This window comes from Mixophyes fleayi, chromosome 6 (genome assembly GCF_038048845.1).
Source record: "Mixophyes fleayi isolate aMixFle1 chromosome 6, aMixFle1.hap1, whole genome shotgun sequence".
In the NCBI taxonomy this organism is placed as follows: Eukaryota; Metazoa; Chordata; class Amphibia; order Anura; family Limnodynastidae; genus Mixophyes; species Mixophyes fleayi.
In genome coordinates, this window is record NC_134407.1 from 142085965 (window position 1) to 142108840 (window position 22876).

Here is a 22876-nt window from a genome sequence, read left to right on the forward strand (position 1 = left end):
ATGCACATTACACTGTAGCATGGAGGTCTGGAGAGATGCATAGAAGTGCGGGTCTACAGACCCAAACAATAGCTTCCATACCGACTGAGAACAGGGATCTGAGTGGTCTGCAATCTATGCACACTGCTCGATGAAGTCTTGAAAGGCTGATTAAGATATAGATATATATAATATATATAAGCCTAGTGGCGTGTGTTAGTCTGTGTGTGTGTGTGTGTGTGGGGAAAAAAAAACTCAGAAAAGGGCTGAAATTTGGTATACTAAGATGTTTTTAATTTGTTAATTTAATTTGTTAATTGTTAAAAGTGTTTCTAAAGATTTTAAAAAAATATATATATATTTCTTGAAGGAGAAGTGACAGTTGGGAGTGGTTGGTGGTTGCCGGGGGTGACAGAGTGGGAGGAGTGCGATACTCAGGACCACTGAGAGAGATCCCTGTGTCTGGATAGACATCTGGATAGATGTGGCGATAAAGATGAAGGATGAGGTGATGGAGAAAAATGATGAGGTGGTGACATGTGGACAATACCACGTTAAAAAAGGGCGCTTACATCGGGAAGTAACGCTCTTCCCCTGAGGAGGCCTGGCCTAGCCCCAAATGCATGACAAGAACCTTTTTAACACCTTAAGTAGCTTGATTTGACTAGAATGCATGAGTATCATGCACGGGTTAACATATATATATATATATATATATATATATATATATATATATATATATATATATATATATACACACACACACACACACACACACACACACACACACACACACATATATATATATACACACACACACACACACACACATACATACAAGAGGGGAGTGCCTGAACATAATTGACTGTCTGCCTCATCACGATTAAAGATTTGCACAGTGGTATGAAGATTCTCCCCATCTTCCCCCCCGCCTTCCTTTTGAAATTATTAAAGATAATAGAAGCCTTTCCATTACAAGTTGTAAGCAGGAAGTGTGACAGTCATTCGAATGTGTGACCCTTTAACATAATTCTGTGTTTCCATGGCAATCAAACATTTGGGATGTGCAACGTTATATTGTCCTGTAATCATGTCCACATTCAGACTTTAATTAATAGGACCATGTTATATGCATTATTCAAGGCCAGCAGCAGGGAATTATTATGGGCATAGGAGTATAAGGGGACACCTACTGTCCACATACTATTATATTAAACTGGGTGCAAAATAGCTCCATTACTTCTGTTACCACCAAGGACTATGTAGTATATACACCGCCTCCGTGTTACACTGCATCACTGAGTACTGTAGTATACAGTGCATCCAGAAAGTATTGACAGCGCTTCACTTTTTCCACATGTTATGTTACAGCCTTATTCCAAAATGGAATAAATTCCTTTTTTTCCCCCCTCAAAATTCTACACACAATACCCCATAATGACAAAGTGAAAAAAGTTTTTGAGATTTTTGCAAATTTATTAAAAATAAAAAAGTAGGAAATCACATGCACATAAGTATTCACAGCCTTTGCTCAATACTTTGTTGATGCACCTTTGGTAGCAATTCTAGCCTCAAGTCTTTTTGAATATATTGCCCATTCCTCTTTGCAGCACCTCTCAAGCTCCATTAGGTTGGAGGGGAAGCGTCGGTGAATACCCCCCTGCGCGTTACACTGCATCACCGAGCACTGTAGTATGTACACACCTGCGCGTTACACTGCATCACAAAGGACTATGTAGTATATGCACCACCCTGTACATTGCACTGCATCACCAAGGACAATGTAGATTATACAGATACCTGCACATTATACTAGATCACTGTGGACAATGTAGAATATACACATCCCTACCCTGCATGTCAAACCAGAACAAAGAAAATACCCAACAGCACAGAACTATATATCTTACTAGTGTGTGACGCTTCATATGTTCTCTCCTTGTGAACTTCTTTCCACAGATCTCACAGGGATATGGCCGCTCCCCCGTGTGTGATCGCATGTGTCTCTTCAGGATGCACTGGTGCATGGCGGAGAAGCTGCAGTACGGACATTTGAACTTCTTCCGGATTACCGTGAACTCGTTCACTGTAAGGGAGAGTGAGAAGATGAGATGGGGCTTCATGTTCTCATAAACCACAAACAAATATAGAGCAGTACTGAAAGGATAGGATTCTGTGCAATAATATGGTGGTATTAAACTAATACACAATATCTGTGGTAAGAGATTAAACAGTATATAAGATTTTATCACATTGGGTTAAAAGGGTTAAATAACGGATATTGGAATTGCAGAAAACATATCAGATACACGGTTATCCCTGCTATACTGTAGCATTCTCATGTAATGGAGATGTGTCCCACTGCTGAGAATACCTGGCCTACATTTAATACTTTGTCTGTGATCAGCAATAATACATCCTTCATCCTCTCCTGCCCAGTGCCATATCTGACATCACACAGCATTTTCCTAATCAGTGTCCTCAAATAACCAGACACAAGTGCTACACTGCAGGCAACAGCAGGAGAACCAGGGTCCACAGCGGGCTTTTCTATCAGACACTAGGACCATAATGGTCATCTCAAACCAGCCCTGACAATGTGTAAGTCAGTAATGAATACACCTGTGCTAAAGCAAGGAGATATGGAAAACATGCACTCTTAGGGGACCATGTTTAAGAAACACTGATCCAACTAATGCAAGGGCCACAAATGTTTATTTATGAACGTTTCATTGTTGGAACAGACAGAGGTACAAAAGTGTAAGCACACCGGGAACAGCGAGTACGATGTCAAACAAATATACAGGGCACACAATTACTCAGAGATGGCGGATAACCACAAAAATGCCCACACAAGATAAATGCGAAACCATTTTCCAGAAGAGGAAGGAGGATCAGTTAAAGTAAATGGAAAAAGACTGTCCTACCATTTCTAAACTGTACCTCCATGCTTGACAACAATGGGTACTTTAATTTTTGTGGCTGACAATGCTTCTGCCTTGCAGTGGCCACACGCATTTCCCCATAGTATCTAAAATTGTTATTCCACTACCTTGTGTGTCAAGTGTGCCCCACTGCGGGTTTATTTGGGCAAGGTCATATTTACCTTCAGTTTCATATCATTGTATGAAATGTGTTATCATGTACAACGCTAATATGTAGACGCTGTATAATTAAACGATAATAACCTTTATCTTCACTGACAATTGAACATTCCATCAAGGCAGTTTCACACTGAGTCATGTGACACAGTTGCTGGGAGGGTACAAAGAGAATCTCTAGCAAGAGCAAAATATGGCTCTTGCCTATAGCTAGAAAAAAAATAAATCTATGTACTTTCTGTGGTCAGATACACCCTATGATCTTCCGCCTACCTGGGGAAAAGCTAATAACTAAAGTACTCCTCCTATTGGCCTAATCTAGCTGTGAAGTTTGGGGAGATGTCTTAAGAACCCTAGTGACCAATAAACTAGCAGCGTCTGTGGGTAGCTTAAGCACATATTGCAGTGATAGGTCACCTATATTTGTATTACAGCGGACATGTCACTTACATATACCGGAGGCAGCCATTTTGTGGGCTGACTCGACACTTAGCGCGTTACTAACTAATGACATCACTGAGGCACAAGCCTGTGGTCCACTAGTGACATCAGGCTGCATTCGGTAGAGGGTTTACTTTAAGAGGTAGATAGATTTCCCCTTTGAAAAAAAGGAACGAGAGGAAAACAGTACATTTTCACAACCCTCCAACTAAAATCTCAACACATAAGAGGAAGCAGCCAGTTCCCCACAGCAGGCAACACGCTTTAACCCTGTACTTTCAGGATACAGTCAATGAGCAGAATGCAGAGAACTAAGGATTGAATAATGATCATCGTCAATGAAAAAGTTTCATGTAATGATGAATTTATGAAGAACTCCCCACTATCTTCAAAACAGGAGATGGGGTAAATTGCAGGCCTTGTCGAAGCAATCAGCAGCACATTTTATTTAAAACTTTATTCATAAAGTAAACAAACGTTTAAGCACAGCTAAAACAGAGTTACAAATGTATGTTCAATAAAAAGTCACACAGATTTGACATAAAAGCAGAATTGTTAATTAAAGACAAACATTTTGTATGACTGTCATCCAAGCATGTAATTTTTGCTAAATTGTTTTTTTGTTTTTATAAATTGGAATGAAACGCTTGCAAGATTCCACCATCGAAACCTAAAATGTACATATGACCAGACCATAATATTACTCCTTCAAATTAGGAAAGTGGTTTAATTACGTCGCCCTGAGAAAAGACAAATCTGCTGACCTCTGTGCAGAGAAAATCAATCGTATTTCGAGAAAAATATAAACACTACCACTTATATACCCCCCCCTGCCCCCCCAAAAAAAAAGATTTAGTAAAAGTTGCTCAAAACTTTGTTCAACCAATAAATTAAAGTCATCTGAAGGTGGATTGGGAATGTAGAAGTGAGATGAGACTATAACAAGTAAGTGAGAGCAACAGCTGCCACTAGTTTAGCAATGGCAAATTCCAGATTTCAAGCACCAGCAAGTGATCAGGCAGACACAAAATGAACATACGATAGTGAAGAAGCCATACTTGCTAGACAATGATTCTTAAACGTGTGCTACTGGTGGCACTTGAAGGCTAATAATTGCCATCACTGTGCTAGAAAGTGATAAAAAGGTCGGACAAACAAGAGAGGAACTTACGAGAGAGCGAGTGGGTACCTTTGGGCAGGTATTCAAACAGCAGGGAACTCTCCTCTCCCAAAACATCAGCCTTTAGGGATAGCAGGCTGTTCTTGCTCAGAAGGGCGTTGCGCAGGTTAGATACGCTGGTGACCTGTTGATGACCGTCATCTTTCTCCAGTCCCAGCGTGTGAGTTAAGTAATTGGCCTCTCCACCATGTAAGGACTCTTCGCCTTGTGAGTACAAGTCCACTCGTTCTTCCCGGCTGTCAGAACTGCCTGGTTCAATCACAGTCACATCGTCACCTGGAAGAGAGTGATAAGAGGTGAGGGACAGGAAGGAAACCCACAGTGTAAGTAAGAGGAGGAAAGTAATTTGTTGGGAGAAAGAGTAACACAGACCAGTTATTTTCATAGCAAAGCACTGCAAACTTTTCTCAGCCTTTCCCACTTTGATTACTGTAGTCTGCCAAGTGATATAATGTATAAAGTATCTGCGTTATGAACTTGTCCAATGATTATGTCTTATTGGGAGAAGTAAAGCCTTATGCAGGTTGTGTGTGCTCCACACATTACTTGTACAGATGACAGCATATGGTGCCTTCAGAAATGTAGGTCCCCATGTATGATGTGATGTCTATGGGTCCACTAAAGAGATGCCATGAGCCTGACTACTGTAGTAACTTTCCATCTGTATTACTGTGCAATGCCCATCTACCTACCACCCATGCCCCCTCGTTTCCTTACATATCTTTTCCGGGCACAATTGGAAAATGTTTCTCTCCATATAGAGCAAGAGGTGGAAAACACTGTTTCCATGGAATAGTATATTACTCAGCCTAGTCACACATGTGCAGATCTTGTTGTATTTGTATTTTTATTGGGACCAAACTTGTCTCAGACGTGTGGCCTTCAAATCATCTAGCTTGGCCCCCAAATCACTGTACTGAAGTTTCGAAATCTAACTTGATTTTAATGCTCATCAGATCAATGACCGAACAAAGTCAAATTGTCCACAAATCTAGGTAGTGAGCAATCAGACTAATGTGCGGGCAGCTCTACACAAAACCGCTCACTAGACACCACGCTCGAGATTTGTACACAGGCTATATAGTCAGGCAGGCAACAGTTAACTGGAGATAGATCTGGTCAGATCAGTTCAGCCATGAATTATAGAACAGTCCGAGCCCATTAAAGCAGAAAGTAAGGTATACGATACATCACAATGATACGAATGGAGATGGAGGTTCATTTTTGTGCTAATATTACATCAAAAGATACAAAATCACACATTGCAGGGCTGTCCAGCTGGGGATTCGATGGGGCACACAAAGATGCAGAGAAAAACATATTTACCATAAATCACTTTTTACTAATGGCGATTAATATGGGTGGGAGAAAGTAGTGATGTAACCAGGAATTACTGGACACCACAGCAAAAGTTTCAAGCAGCCCCCACTTCTACATACCACTCCATTTATTAGATCACACCATCCAAAAAAAAAAAAAAAAAAAAAAAGAACACAGAAGTTCACCTCACCTGTCACCTACACAGAGAATCTCTCCATGCTTTTGGTTTTGCACCTGTGCATGTACAGGGTCGGCTTTTCACACATTGAGGTACACTCAAATTTGCCTCTGCAAACTAGAAATGCACCCACATGTGCAGACATATCCCAAAGTGTACGTCCGAATGCTTTCATTACATGTTTTTCTGCCCAAACACTACTCATTTTAACCCAATTTAGGACTTCAAGTAGTCATGGCGGTGAGGTGACATGCGGAATGTCTTCATTTCATGTGACACCTTTGTGTGTGTGAAGTTTGGGTATAGATCAGGAAAAGTGGTCCTACAAATACGCTTTTCTGCCAAAGAGCACAGAGCAGGTGTCAAAAATCTGGCATGTTATTTTTACAGAGCGCTGCTGAACTAGGCACACCAGAGAGCTTAGTCTGCATACTTTACAGGAAACCCCAATATTCTGCCCAACTCCTCACAATATTGCAAACATCTGATCCATAAACCATGATCCTATGCACTTTGGCAAATATCTGGACACACTGTTCTGCACAATAGGGTTTTGCTGTATTTTGTAGGCTGAATCACTATTCATTCAATCAATTCACTAGGTTGTATTTGTCATAAAAGTAACTTTTCCAAACCTTGGTCCAGCAGTAAAGGGAGAACAGACTTTATTACACCTAAATTAATGTATTGTCGTTTATCATTTATATAGCGCCAATCATATTACACTGCACAGCATGGAAAATATGTAATGAATCACATCAGACCCAGCACCCTTGGAGCTTACAGTCTAAATTCCCTAACACACACGGCTCAAAAAAGTCAGTAGCCAATTAACCTACCAGTATGTTTTTGGACTGTGGGAGGAAACCCATGTACACACGGAAAGAACATGCAAACGCCACATGGACAGGGAGATAAATTTAAATGCGTACAACAAGTTTCAGAAACAACAGATTAAATGAATATAGATAATATTTAGAAACGCGTCCAGTGTCCAATTTGTAACGATGTAGCGCACTCACAATGGAGGCAGCCATTTTATGGGCTGAACCAACAATCATGAGAATGTGGCATATTAATTCTCAAGGAGTTTGTGCCAGCACTGAAGTATGAGTCACATGGTGCCTAGTGCATAGTGGTTCAAAACTGGATGTTCATCTTCAGTTACCCTTTGACAAGTGAAATCTAGTTATAACCCAGATCTGTGTACCTCCTAAGCGAGGAAAATAAGTCATATAAAATCAGGATAAAAAACAAAAATTGAAAACACCAGATAATTACATTTTTAAATGCCACATTATATCAGGGTATGAAAACCGTTACACCTGTGTGGAAACCCCCCTCGATGTCTTATTAGCACACATTGTTACACAGTATATTACCCCTCTATTGACCAGATGCAACATACACTGTATATATGTTATACTGGGAATTTGGAGACTTACAACAAATTCAACATTATAATTAGGATACTTACAATCATAAATGTGAGTTTCCCCCAAGGGTTCCTGATGTTAATAGAGAGATTATATAAATACAATATATTATTATTATTATATTATAAATAATCTATGTGATGTTAAATATTTTTGTGCCAAAAAAGACAAAAGTATTAAAGGAGTGATACCTCTATTGGCTAACCCAAAATAAAATGATTATATTTGCTAGCTTTCATAGCACAGAGGCCCCTTCATCAGGCAACTTTACAAATGAATGACTGAGGAAAAGGCACAACATTTTGAAGCCTTTACATCAAGAAATTTGTACAGGGGGGGGGGGGGGGGGTAAATCATTAAGATAAACTAAAGTAATAAAACAAAGGTTTTCGTTATGGATGGAAGAGTAAAAGTATTATAAATAAAATAGTGTGTGTGTGTGTGTGTGTGTGTGTGTGTAACAGAAGCACATAGGTGTCTCAGAGATAAAACCTCCAGTCTAATCTAGCTGGATTGGCAAGTGCCAAGTAATAACAGGATACTCTGGGTGTGACCGCCTCACAGGGTAATTCTGAACTAAAGAAAAGGGGGGCAATTATGGATTAACTGGATTTACTAAGGAGGTGGAGGAGTGGAGTCAGGGAGTGTCACACACACATTATATACAGCTTTATAGGCTTACACAATGCTCATCACAGGGAACTTAAACGTTGTGTTACAAGAACAGGGTACAAACAGATAACTAAGGTATAGGTTGCGAACCTATAGATGTGGTAGCCCTTTAAGGGGAAGAAGAGGGGGGGAAAAAAAAGTACAGTTCTGCTGATTCAAAGAAAAAAAAGTGTGCAACTATAAAAGTTTGCATAAATGTGTCATATTCAAATAACATGGTGCGGTAGCAGGAAGCTTTCTTTGGACTCTACTCAATGTGTGTCCATGTCCATTAAAGCTTACACTGCAGTACAAGTGATAGCAATTCTGGAAAGACTTCCATGTATATTCAAACCTTCAAGCGTTCTATGAAAACCCACCTCTTTAGGGAAGCTTATAATATTCCTCAACCAGCATCTTAATCTCCCTAGGTCACCCAATTACCACCCTCTACACAGCTAACACAAGACAACAACCCTCTGACCAACATTGCTGTGCAACTGATCACACAGCCCACGCAATACTTTTTACCTTTGCATTCTAGGGGGACCAATGTGTAATATGATGTAGCACATGCCCTTGTGTTTCAAACTACCATAGATTGTAAGCTTGAGAGCAGGGCCCTCTTACCTCTATGTCTGTATGTATTACCTAGTATTGTTTTATTAATGTTTGTTCCCAATGGTAAAGCGCTATGGAATTTGCTGGTGCTATATAAATAAATAAATGATGATGATGATGTATATAGTTGCTGAACTATTTACAGGGGAATAAATGCTCACTTTTTTTTTTTTTTACTATAAAAAAAAATTATCAAACACATCCAAAAGAACACTAGTCACACACACAGTGATATAAGGTCATTGGCCTAGTAGCACAATGTGCAGTAATAAAAATAGAAAAAAACATGTGACCTGTAATCTGATAGAAATCAATCGGATCATTACCAGACATGCTGGGAAATGCAGTTAGAAAATGGACTACTCTTCCAATATGACAACTACATGTGTGGCCAAACTGGACATTTATCATGTTGTCTGGTGCTCGTGACAAGCGACATGACTGTATGAATGTATAGATCTCCACAAAGAGCAATCATATTTAGTATATTCTACTAAATGGAGGTTTATCATAGTGTAGATCAATACTACAATTCATGTCTTAATATTGTTATAGTAGGGATATTTTTGTTAACAGCCAGGCCTAGTTTCTACCCACATTATTGTGATAGGTACACAAAGTCAAAGGAATGACTTTTCGGCAAAATCTCTCTTAAATGTGAAATACCCTTTTTAACCCAGCAAAAGTGTTCTAATGAAAGAGGAATTATAGGCTAATCTTTCTTACAAAAGGACCATTTGAATTGGGGAAGTAGTCCCCTGCCACGAAGATCTGTCATATGGCTAAATCACCACAGAACTGAAATAAAGCAAATGTAAATAAGAAGTGTAGACTATTTAGCAGACAGACAGTACCTGATCCCTACAGAATGTATATTACACATAGTTCAGAGCACACAATTTGACTGTTGCAGTTGGGCTGGCGTTTGGTCAGCAACAAAGGGTTATGGGTAACGTATCTATGAATTAAAGATAATAACAGCTCATAAAAATGAGCAGGTGAGGGATGATTAACCAGTGGGATTCAGCGCTCCACTGGGGAATGTGAGAACTGTGTGTGGGAGCTGGGGGTGGGGGAATGGGACAGAATGTAAGGGGAGTTTGTAAGAGTCTGTGGGAGGGGAGGTTTTCTCTGTGTCAGGAATGTGAAGGGTTGAGGGGTTGCCATTTATCTTTTCAGGATCAGTACTATCTCTTACCTTTAAGCAGAATCCTGAGCCAGTGGGAAAATATATGGGGGAAAGGGCTGAGGGGCAATCTTATGGTTAAGACAGCCATTTATTTGTGAATCCCACCTTAAACCTAGGGATAATGATAGGTTTCTCCTGCAGAAGGCTGATTACTAGGGCCGAGACCCCCCAGTGGTTTTAGTGTGTAATCACTAAATACTCATGTACAGATTTGGTTGTTGTCAATATACAGCTGTGCGCACAACTCAGCAATACCCACAGAGACAAAAAATAAGCACAGTCCACTCCCCATACTCCCCCAGCTGTAGTGGAAATGGGGGGAAGAAGCAACTGAGGTAGAACAAAACAGGATTATTCAGGGTCAAAGGGGAGGATCTGAACATTCATTACTGAAGTAGCTCCTGCCTCACCCAGACAGGATATTGTGATTGAACTCATGGAATATGAAATGTAAATGATTGAAACAGACATTTACACAGCTATAATAAAGGATGAGTCTATTAGGGGTGGTAAATTAACTCCATATTCTACAAATGTCTCCCTTTACACTTCCAGGTTACAGCCATTTTGTCTTCTAAACTGGTGGTAGAAATAGACAATACGGAGTTAATTTATCACTATCTGCTTCCTCTACTTTGAAAGAATTCCCCAGTAAGAGCAACGTAAATTTAGAAACACTTGTTCTATTTTTTATTTCCCAATCTATTTTTTTGGGTGCACACTTTCAAAAGGTTAAGCGCAGCCTGTAATAGGCACACAGCTATTCTGCTGGCCAAATTAGTGCCCTAATTGTCCAAATCTCAGGGGTGCTGTGTGACAGTAGATCCAAAAATTCAAAGGACACCTGTCATATTTAATGTAGTGGGCTGAACCAAAATTCACCAGGAACAAATAAAATTACAATCTATAGGAAGATTTTTTTAATAATAATAATAATAATAATAATTATTATTATTAGCACAATCTATTTATATAGCACTACAATATTATAGAGCACGTTAGAAAGGACATTTGGCCATTTCCATCAATCCATTACAGCTTACAGTCTGAATCAGTGACAATATATACTCCAAGTGCACATAATTTCAAGAATGAAAAATCAACTCCAAAACAACCTCAGTGCCCCCTACATCAATCAAACTAAAATCCCTTCTCTTGCTTCAATATTCCACCACATGCCACTCAGACCTCCCACTACTCCAAAAGAGCCCCACATTCCCTCAGGCCTCCACCTGCCATAAAATGCCCCCATAAGCCCTCAGATCACATATACTCCGAGACTCCCCCACATGTCACTCACTACCCTCCCCCCATGTCTGCAGAAAGCCCAGTGCTCTCCTCCTCCAATTGGCTGTGTTTATTAACCTCCCAACAGTGTACACGGGAGGCCAGGTGATGCAGAAGCCAGCTGCTTTATAACAAAACAAAGAATAAATCAGATCAGGAGTACAGAACTGGGGAACTACACACGAATGCAATGATCATGTAGATCACACGATTCATGGTCAGGTCCTGCACTCACACTTATGTTTTATTGTACCAAAACACATTGCATCTGTTGGTTTGGTTTTCTAAACTTCCTAAAAATAACGATCAACGATGTCTTTTCAGCAGAGGGTCATGAGATAAAGATCACAGATCTGAAAGTAAATTGTCTAGGTGTGTACGGATGAATCAGCAGGCTCATTGGGACTTTCAATCGTTGGTGAAATCGTCAGAGACATTGCATCTGAAGAATGATTGCCTAGGTGTGTACCCAGCTTGCCGGCACCACTTATCTAACTTCACAAACCCACTAAGGTCAATTTTGTTAGCGGTCAATTAACCAGCCTGTGTTTTTGGACTGTCATAGGAAACTGGAGCACATGTAGGAAATCATACAAAGTCCACACATATAGTGCCCTGGCTTAAATCCAAAATCCACGTGTTGCGAGGTGCCAAATCACTGTGCTGCCAATGAAGTTAAATCTCACATATTGTGTATCTTCCCAGCAAGAATGCAATGGGAGTGCTTAGAGAGGCTATATGATCCAATCACACAGCTATGTTGTTTTGGAGGTCAGTAGGTCTTTGAGAATAAAGGGGTATTAATTTGGTATCCTAGGGATGATTGGTAAATTGATAATTGCTTCAAGAGGTGAGATTTCATGGAACGCCTGATGGTTTGAGAGTTATGGGAAAAGCTTCTTGAATGGAGGAGAGATTTCGGGTGCAGCCCGAAAAAACGTCCAGTAATAAAAGGCACAGATCTGGTGCACAGTGGGCAGATTGAGTTGGGTGATATTTTGAAGTGAAGAGATGTAAGTTGGTGCAGTTTTATTAATGGCATTTTAGGCTAACAGAAATGTTTTCCTACATTGGTTGCCTGTATGTTACCGAATCCAATCTAAATGACTGGAGCAGCAGTAGAACGTACGGCAAGCCACTGCAGTTAACATGGAGTAGTAGGTTAAACAGTAAATGCGGGAGATTATAATGGATGGATATTCTGAAGCAGGGGCTGGCTGGCAAGTATTAGCCCAGGGTGTGGGTTGAGATTCTGCAGAGTAGCCTATGAAGAACAATTTAAAGGAAAAAAAAAAATGCGTTTAGCCTACTTACTCAGCCCAAGGTAGCCCACAATGAGACTGAACTGGGAAGAGGGGGGGGGCTGTTCTGAAGGGGTTTCTTAGATGCACAGAACAGGATTGATTTGGAGACAGATCAGATGTGGACTTTAGAAAGTCAAGAAGAGCACCAAGGCAGCAAGCTTGAGGGGTAAGTTTTATTACCGTGTTGTCTACATAAATAGATATATTAAGTCAGTAGCTTAGGTTGGCTGGTGGAAAGATTACAAGCTCACTTTTTAAAAGACTGGGGGCTAGATTTACTAAGCTGCGGGTTTGAAAAAGTGGGGATGTTGCCTATAGCAACCAATCAGATTCTAGCTTTTATTTATTTAGTACCTTCTACAAAATGACAGCTAGAATCTGATTGGTTGCTATAGGGAACATCCCCACTTTTTCAAACCCGCAGCTTAGTAAATCTAGCCCTGGATGTCAAGATTACCACAATTAAGTATTTTATTTGCAGTGAATATATAGGATGCAGTAAATATTGGTCCAGCCCACAAAATGTCTGCCTCCACTATGCATTAAAGAAGACCAGTGTACGTTAATTAACCTAGCCACTTGAAGACTCCAGGAGGAATAATATTAAAAGCAACTCCATCATCAACATTTATTTATATAGCGCCAGCAAATTCCATAGCATTTTACAATTGGGAACAAACAGTAATAAAACAATACTGGGTAATACAGACAGAGAAGTAAGAAGGCCCCGCTCTAAAGCTTACAATCTATAAGATAATGGAAGTTTGATACATGAAGTTAGGTGCTACATATTTCATATTGGCCTAGCCAGAGTGCAAATTTAAAAAGTGCTTAGTGGGTTATACGATCCCATTACACAGCAATGTTGACCAGGGGGTCAGAGGGTTGATGTCTTGTGCGAACTGTGTAAAGGGTGGTAATAGGGTAACCTAGTGAGGTTAAGAGTGTGGTTGAGTAATATTATGTTTGCCTAAAGAAGTGGGATTTCAGAGAATGTTTGAGGACTAGAGGAAAGTCTTATCAAGCGAGGGAGGGAATTCCACAGAGTGGGTGCAGCTTGAAAAAAGTCCTGTAACCAGGAAGAGGAGGATGTAATGAGTGTATCCCTTTGATGTAGTGAACACCCTCTGAGTCTATAATCGGTCACTTTTATTTTTCTGTGTTCTGTTGTACATTTATGAATACAGTTCCACGGGTAACTATGTATAAAAGGTGGTGTTGCAAATAACAGCCAATCATATGCTTGCTTTAATTTTCTTAACTGTACTAGAAAAAGGACAGAGACTCTGAATGGTTGCTATGAGCGACACCACCTTTTCTACATGGTTACCTGTTACACAGGTTTCATGAATGTTAACAAGCCTATGTGCACAGCCTATACGTTTCTTCAGAAGACTACAACGTGCCTGCGTCCACTCTCCATCCAGTGGTTAAACATGAGAAAATAATAATCACCCATCTGCATTTACCCAGTAGGTGACACATATGATAAAAATTGTTCTTGGATCCTGTTCCCCTAATAGTTTTAATATGGAAACATTAGCTGAATTCTGAGCAAAAAAATATATCCTTTTACTTTTGCCAGAAGAAACCAGGAGGAGACTATATAGGGCAGATACACGCTGAGAAAAGGACAGGTTAAACTGTTACCAATGATTCCAGGCGCTGGCTGATCCACCCTAGTTTACACACTACATCCTCCCCCACTAGAGCGCATTGTGCCAGGAAGCCAGACCAAGGGGGGTAATTATTATCATACACACACAGGGGATCTGTGTCCTGGTTACAGGCTTCATATCAGTCAGAGAAAAAGCAGCACACTCTCCATTGTCCTTGTTTTCTGATCGCTAAATCAAACTGGAGTGAGGAAGGGTGGGGTTGGGATGGTTTGATCTAGTTATCTGCAGCTAAATATCTATCTGGGAAAGGGGGAGTGAGAAGAAGAGGGTGTAGGTGGAAGTTATAGGCTGGATAAAGCAGTGAATTCTAGCAGCCTCAGATCTTTTCCTGCATACAGACAACTCATAACTAATACATCATCTCATGGTGGTACTTGTAGCTCAGCTGAGGTATGCTGTCTGTACTGCATGGCTCAGACACAGTGTGCTAGGGGCACCTTTGTCTTAGGAAGGGAAATGATACAGAGGGTCTGTCTTCTCCAGGTGTTCAAAAGAGACAAATAGTAGCCAGATGTGGAGACCCCAGCACAGCTCTGTTTTTAAAGGGGGTGGGGGTGCCAACCTCGCAATATTTTACTTAAGAGCCAAACAGCTCATTTACTTTTCAGGACTACATGCAGTACATTTTATTTTACAAGATAACCCATTAAGTATTCTAGATGGCTATACTGCAACCCTATTGTTACATAGCTTTATTGACATGTGTTAAATTGTGCCAAGCTGGCGTGGTTTTAGTCATGCGTGCCCCAACGGTGAAATGCGCCATTTCAATGTTAACATTGCAAAAAAGAAAAGTGGTGAAGAAAAAGCTTAATAAAAATGTAGATAATTTAAAATGACCCTGAAATAAATAATCTCTTGACTGGGACATTTATATACAGGCATGATAAATTATTGACTAAAGGAGCTTGCAATTCAAGAACCAGAATTTTCACAGCAGCTGTCATATGATGAGAAGTGTCTCAGGTGTGTGACACCGACAGGGGGTGGAAGGGTTAAAGGTAGCTCAGCCAGACACTGCTGTTACCATAGGGAGGAGAAGGAGGGGGGAGGAGAGAGAGGGGGGGGGGGGGCAGCCATGGGGCCTGGGGAAAAAGGAATGTAGGGTGGGGATAGGAAAACAAGAGCTTTAAACCCTCAACTGCCCTACATCATTCTGTCTATATTCCAGGAGGTGAATAGAAGCATCAATTCACTAGGTGTACATATGGTATAAATACACTGTATGTCACAGGATAGGATATATGTGTACATACTGTACCGCAGTATTTAAGTCATATATGTTTATACATAAGTGCAACACAAATTATGTACATACATGTACATATGTCATAGGTCGATTTACGGAAGACAACTCTAGGAATAATACAAGTAGTACACCAGAGCATGAACTAAATTAACATTTGTTAGGTAACCTATAATCACTAGTTAAGAAAAAACATTAAGTCTCTGGTCAAGCATCATCTGCTTCAGTCTTGTTCCAAATATTAGGCCCAGTATCCATTAGCATAAAAAAAAAAGCACATACATGAATAGGGAAATGGAAATCATTAGTTCCAATGACCCCATACCCACTTGCACTTGTCAGGAGCATTTGTGGCACAATGCTTTCCTGGACGCTGTCTGCTGTATGTCCTTTTATTCTCTGCAAGTGAATGCAAGTACTTGTTATCAATGCATATCCCACACATCCATGTATGACATGCAAGGTCACTGGTATTTTCCCAACACCAGTGAGTAACCACACATTTAGTGCACCTGTCACCTGCTTGAAGTGCATTCAGCAAAATTTGTGCGAAACCAATCAACAGAATGCAGCATATCAATTCATTAGCAACTAGTGACATCTCTGAAGCCCAAGGCACTCTGAAGAATTTACATTTTTATCCCCCTTCCCTTGGCCAGTTTTGTCATCTCCTAATTGTCACTGAGCGCGGACCTTTATTCTGGCTGGTGCACATGCCCTGACATTCTTACTTTCTACCCAAGCCAAAGAAGAGATACACATCAAATAAAAAAAATAAAAAATATTTTTTTTTAATTATAAACAACTGGTGCAAATGCATGGAGCAATCTGCCAGCCTCAGCCTGGACTTGCTGGGCCAGCTTGCCTTAAAAGCAGCATGCAAGATACAGCCAGAACATTTTCTTCATCTAACTATGCTATCCTCCGAGTGGCTCAGGATTGTGGCGTCAGTTTCCACCACTGTCCCAGTTCTGTAGTAGTGGCTGGATGTTCTTAGAAGCCCTGGGCTGGAAGGCTGACTGATATTGAGCAATACTTTGTAACCCAAGTCTGAGAGCCCACACCCGCTCACTAATATTCTTAGTCCAATATGAACGCCTCGGGCATATGACAGAATCACCAGTCTGTGGGCCAGTGTGACCTTTCTACAAACCCAGGGCAGTTCACAGAATGCTGGTTGTCAATGCAGGCTCTTGCAGGAATTAATAAACACTAATACTCTATGTCATTTTCATAAAACGCAAAGAGTCTTCACTGAAAGGTACTGGTTAGATATCCTCTCAGAGAATGCTAACAACCTAGTGCAGTTCAATAAGGTAGAAGGAGGCTCAAACCAGTGCCAATAAATCACGAAGGAGTTTCAAAAACAAAGTAGCTAATTACTATAGAACTGAATAAAAACAAAACAAAATATACAAAAACACGTTACACCCTCACACCACCATACCAGACATATTCTGTCCCACCTCCCACACATCGAATAATTGCTCTAAACAAACCAGTTGCCAGGAGGATTTGCTTGAGGTAGTGAAACGTAAAAAGCCTCAGGGCAGACAGCTTCTCTAATCTTAACTAGATTTAACAGGCACAGCCCCTAACTCAATGATTTTTTAATGATTTTCCAAAAAGGGGCTAAAGTCCCAAGGGAAATTATATTATCCTTGTAAAGTCACACTAACCCCATTGTGTTCCCATGTTCCCTTTCTGTTTGTCAAACGTAATTACTAAGAGATGGGTTTATAGTAATATTCCTGTGGCATAACTTTATCCAAATTTATAAAAGGTGTTAAATAAGCCTGACTGCAAGGTTCTCCATTCGTTTTTGTGTCATGATTTTACATTTATCCTATAAAATGTCTAGAATATGAATAGGAGAAAAGTTGCCTTTAACGTATTGGGTAGTAAGGGAGAAGTCCATGACTCAAAAGCTACATACAGTATACTGGGGAATGTTATCAGTCAAGTTCGATTGGTTGCTAAGGTCAACTCCACCTTTTTCTTAGCACTAGTTTTCATGTCACCCAACGTTTTAAATCAGTAACCAAAATTCAGACCAGAACTATATACCTACTCAGAGTCAGAGACTGTGTTAACGCCTATTATTAATTTTTATTTATAGGGCGCCACTAGGTGTCCGTAGCGCCATACAGGAACAGACAGAAATACGGTACAGTGAGAGACAGCATGGTACAGTTAACAAAAAGCACAGTAACTCAGAAGCTCAAAGTACAGCTAGATGAAAGGTGAGTGCCCTGATCGGGGTAGTGAGAGGGGTAGAAGGGCAGGAGGACCTCACGGAAGAGACAAGGAGCTGGAGAGCAGAGTTAAGGTGGTGGAGAACAGGAGGAGAGGAGGCCCAGCTCGAAGGAGCGTACAATCTAAGGGGAGGGTAGGACGGACAGAGACTCAAGGGTAGGAGGAAGAAAGGGGGAGAACGGAGGCAGGGATGGGGGGGGGGGTAGGAGGAGGAAAACAATGAGGAGGGAGGTAGGAGGGGGACGGGAGTGGGAGGGGGGGGGGGGGGGTGGGGGGGAGACTGGAAGGAGGGCAGTTAAGACACAGGTGTCTGATTCCTTTCCATAACCTGCCATTCCTCAAGATCCAGCTCATACACCTTTGCACACCTCCATGTTTTAAGTCATTTCTAAAAACATTAATTTTTATTAAATGCTTTTTCCCCCCACTTAGTTTGACGTTTTATGCTCTATTTGAGTTCAAAATCATGCAACACCAACTGTTACCCACATTACTAACTCAGAGCACTAGTCATGCTAATTTTATTATTACTGTGGAGTAAAATTACTCCTCAACAGTTTTAAAGGGTACTTCTATGAAAAAGAGGAGTATTGTGCAATATCAGTAAATCGACAGAATGGTAAACTTGCTTATGATTTAACGCACAAAACATCCACGGCACAGTGCAAATGGAGTGTGTGACCCGCCATTTGCCTTGAGTTGGCCAAGTGAGCTTAGATTTCTACCAAGGCTTTAAAGAGCAAGAGAGAACGATGATTGTAAAGTAGCAGAAGTTTACACAAGCAACAGTTGGGCAGACTGAGGACATCCTTCATAAAGTACAGGCCAGGCACACCAGTGAGCCTCGTTTTGCAGAGCGAGAGGGTGTGCATTTTGGGGTCGCTCCTTCCTTTGTGAGTGGCACATGGACCTGGAGGTCTTCAGGTCTTGTCATTTATTTTTCATTTGTCAGTGTATGCCAAGCAATTTAATTAAAAGCTTCACCAAAAAAAAGAAAATAATAATTTTCGTTATTAATGTAAGCCATTAATGAGCCTTACAGAGGGTTTTTTTGTGAGGAAAAATAGAAAGATTTTAATGTTCATGTAATGAAGAGGAGGGTTATATAGTGGTAGGAGGTGGACATTGTGTGGCCCTACAGATTTTTCCAGCTCTCTACACACTTCTAATCTACTTTGCGGAGGTGTCTTCCAAAAGCAGAGGGTAGGCCTGAAAACTCATGTACACTGGGTAGACCACAGACACCAGTGTAATATGAAGAAATTTTGCAGCGTACCTCAGATGTGCTTCCTAAATGACCACCAATGTGTTTTAGAGATGTCTATTGTTGACTATAAAACATGGGTTCTGGAAAACACTTTGCTCAAAAGGTTTTGCCAAACATCGTGCCAGGTTTCATGACAAACTGTCCAGTAAAGACAAAGGAAAACAATGACGATATAGGTAAAAGGTAATTTGCATAAAAATAAAGTGGATTCTTAGATACACATTAAAAGTGAAACAGGTTAAATTACTGAACATGTATGTTCGCAATGTCAAATCTACAAAGAGGTAACTAAAAAACTTAGGGGTTAAAAACAAAACTATGTATATATAAAAGGGCATCTAAACATGTAATACAAGTTGAACTCAAGAAATGCCGTTTTAATTTTCACAAATGTGTATATTAAAAGTGCGATGAATTGCGATGCATTGGCTTAATAAAAACAAAACATTGTTCTGTTACCAGCTTTATACAGTGGAGTGGACCTCCAGGGACATTGAAAATAATTATAAATTTGATGTGCATAGGAAAAAGATTTTCCCCACAATCACAGCATTATCTGAAATAATATTTTGATAAGTTCCTGAAACTTTTGCCAATTTATTTTTGAATATTACCAATAGGCCTTTTATATAGGAAGAATGTTGTTTTGGATTAAGTGGCCCATTACTTATAGATTACAGCAGGATCTAAGTGAGGGTGTGTGATTTAGCTGCCGTATGGCGAAATCATGAAGTCAAGGCCCCTGAAATTATTTGCCGAGTTAACAATAAGTAAACAACTATAATACAGTACAATGATCAAAGTTAAGCAGAATTGGATGAAAGCGAAATTATTTATAATTACAGAGCTTTAAAAAAAAAAAAAAAAAAAGAAGAGGCCTATGGTATGTACACAAGGGAATATATTTACTACTTGATTTTAGATTTATTTGCCAAATTGACATTTTTAAAACAAGTTTTCTCCACTAGTAGCAAATAGCTTTATACCAACTTGGTGGAGTTAACCAAGGCTTGTTAGAAGGACATATCAGTCATCGGAAAAAAAACCCCAAAAAAAAAACAAACTCCAGCAACTAATAAGTCTTCATGGACTGAGCAGTGCATATGCAAAGGGATTAGGGGTTGTGGCTGAGCAACATGACTGGCAGTAATTGGGAACTGATCAGTCTAGGGATATGTACATCTCATTTACACTGGCTTGTTTGGTATAACGAGTGAAGGTGGGGGGGTGGGGGGTTCAAATCTGCTCAGTTTGCAGACATCGTGACCGCGATTCAGAGGACGCCCAGCCCTCAGCTTTCTGCCCATCCACTAAACCCAACATAACCCACGTTAACTACATAATCCAGGGATTTTAATACATTATCTTAACGAAATCCCAGAGAATGACTTTACTAACCAGCCCTGCAGTTAGGTCTTCTAACCACTGAACAGACCGACAGAAGCTTCTGGATCTCTATGGAAACCAATAGGCCAATAATTGTAAGGACGCAGTGACCCAGGGCTGAACACTGTGTGTTGTCCACAAATGGAGTCCAGAAAGACATCAACCAACTGTTACTAATTGGAGATGCTCTAACCGAGGCATCAGGACCAAATAACCAGCTATAAATCTATATGTATGGCATAATATACCATATTCTGAGGGGCACTAGAGTTCAGTCACATGGAACAGACCATGGAAATCCAAGGGCACATGTAATAAGTTTATAAACTACAAAGAACACTTCAACAATGTTTATAAGGGTATAATATACCAGCAATTATACTGCACTTGTGAATCATATATACATAAAAACATGAATATAAATCTTACCAGAGTTGTCCTGCGTGCTGTACTGCCACTGCGTGCTGGATATAAATGACTGCTCTGGAGAGCCTGTTCTGCAGCTTTCTATCATTTGTTGAGTGATATGTCTAACAGTCTCTTTATTCTTTCGGTTCTTCCTTCGCCCCGAGTTCTGCCAGCCATCACCATGCTCTGTATATGGATTTCCTGGGTCCCCTTTGTTGGCTCCCATATAATGGGATGGGGAGACCTGCTCCTCCTTGATACGCAGTGGTCCATAGCACACATCTCCTGCCCAAATAGAGGAGACCTCATCCTGACTGTCCACTTTGTGCTCAGTGTCCTCTTTACCATAATTGCTCCCTCCTTCATGACAGCTGGCGATAGCAGAGTCTCCCGAGGAGTTGGCCGGACTCGTCCTTCTCGCAAGCCATGGTGAGATGCTGCGTCCGGCCACCACAGCAGAAAGAAGGGCCTCTGCACTGCTGGATGGGGCACCCATGTCATAGTCTACAAGTTCATCAGAGGTCTCAGATTTTATGCTGATGTCCAGCGCGGCCTTTATAAAATTGTGACAGGCCTGGACAATGTCTGTCATCTGAAGATAACTGGCTGCTGACATCACCTCAATGACATTCTTACTGGTCAGTGCCAAGTGAGCAGAGTACATGAAGTCTATGATGGCTTTGAAGCCCTGGGCTGTAACAATGTCCAGTTGGGTGACTGTGGTCTGTTCAGATGTTTTCTGTACCTGACAGTAGAGAGTTTTGAAGTACCGGCTGCTGCCGAGCAGAACATTCTTGTGTGCCTTGAAAATTTTCCCCTCCACGATGATGCAGACGTCACAGAGGATTCCGTGTTGCCGTTGTTCATTCAGCTCATTCAGCAGCTGTCTGTAGTGGGACGGGATCTCCATATCCTCTTTCCGGTTATTCATTTGTGAATGTCTTTGGTTTGTTGTCCCCACAAAACACTGTTTGAAAAGCAGCAAAATATAAGATCAGAAAAATTCTAAAATTTATTACAACAAAAATACTGAAAAGGAACCAAAAACTTTCACCTATATTGTGAGTTCATTATGCTCAGATTATTCTAAAATTAGACCATAAGCTCCATTGGATATTAAAGAGCAAGTAAAGCCACATTTTGACACTAAACAGAAAGCTTGTGTATTAGTTAATATACATAGCTGCCTGAAAGATTTTATTACGCATAGACACAATTATCTGTTCCATTCTTCAGAAAGCAGCCACTGCTTAGGAAGGTGATGCTTCTCTATCTTGCAGTGGTGCAAAGCCAGAGTTTTTGTAATTTGTAAAACAATATTATGTAAAAAGATTGCAAGCTCCTTACTACAGGACCCTTTTACAAAAAGACGAACGTTCACAAAGATTCAAAGATCACACTATCACTACACCACTAAATTGTGACCGATTACAGGATTTTGTTGTATTTGCATTACAAGCTCTTTGGACAAGGACCTCTAACCTTTGTGACATACATATCAATTAATATTAATTAATTTCTACATATATGTAAAATCCCATAGATAAAGCCATCTATCCACCACAATTTACAGGATATCTATCTTTTTGGAGTCATTCCTGAATATGTAAATGAGCAATAATAGTGCAGCTGGGTCTTAGATTTGCCTAACTGACTTATGAATTCTAAGTTGTTTCCATCCCTAAATGAACCCTTCCATGTATAAAGGCTTAGCTTTTTGGGTGCCACACTGCGGTAGAGTTCACTTTATTTCCTCAAGCTTATGGGGGCCTGTGGCTCACTAGTTGTCGAGGGACTACAAGTCCCAGCATGCCATGCCAGCTTGTGGAGAGCCGCAAGTTGCCTTCATCACAGTGTGTATAAAATAAGGCAGGATGTGGGGAGCAGTTCCCGGATGTCTATGTACAAGGCTTTCCTCTTGAAGATCAAAAAGATTTTAAGAGGCTG

The 22876-nt window shown here is 40.5% G+C and overlaps 1 protein-coding gene across 7 annotated transcripts in view; it reads right to left on the bottom strand.

Moving 5' to 3' along the window:
• ZBTB46 (zinc finger and BTB domain containing 46) overlaps positions 1–22876 on the bottom strand; it is a 62088-nt gene that overhangs the window by 12606 nt on the left and 26606 nt on the right. For 6 of the 7 annotated variants that reach the window (XM_075176635.1, XM_075176633.1, XM_075176636.1 and 3 more), the window contains 3 exons: positions 20951–21896; positions 4693–4977; positions 1890–2065 (listed from right to left, as the gene is read on the bottom strand). In XM_075176635.1, the coding sequence (XP_075032736.1) occupies positions 1890–2065; positions 4693–4977; positions 20951–21860 (1371 nt within the window). In that variant the 5' untranslated portion in view covers positions 21861–21896. The remainder of the gene's footprint in view (positions 1–1889; positions 2066–4692; positions 4978–20950; positions 21897–22876) is intronic. The other variant, XM_075176638.1, reaches the window with a different exon arrangement.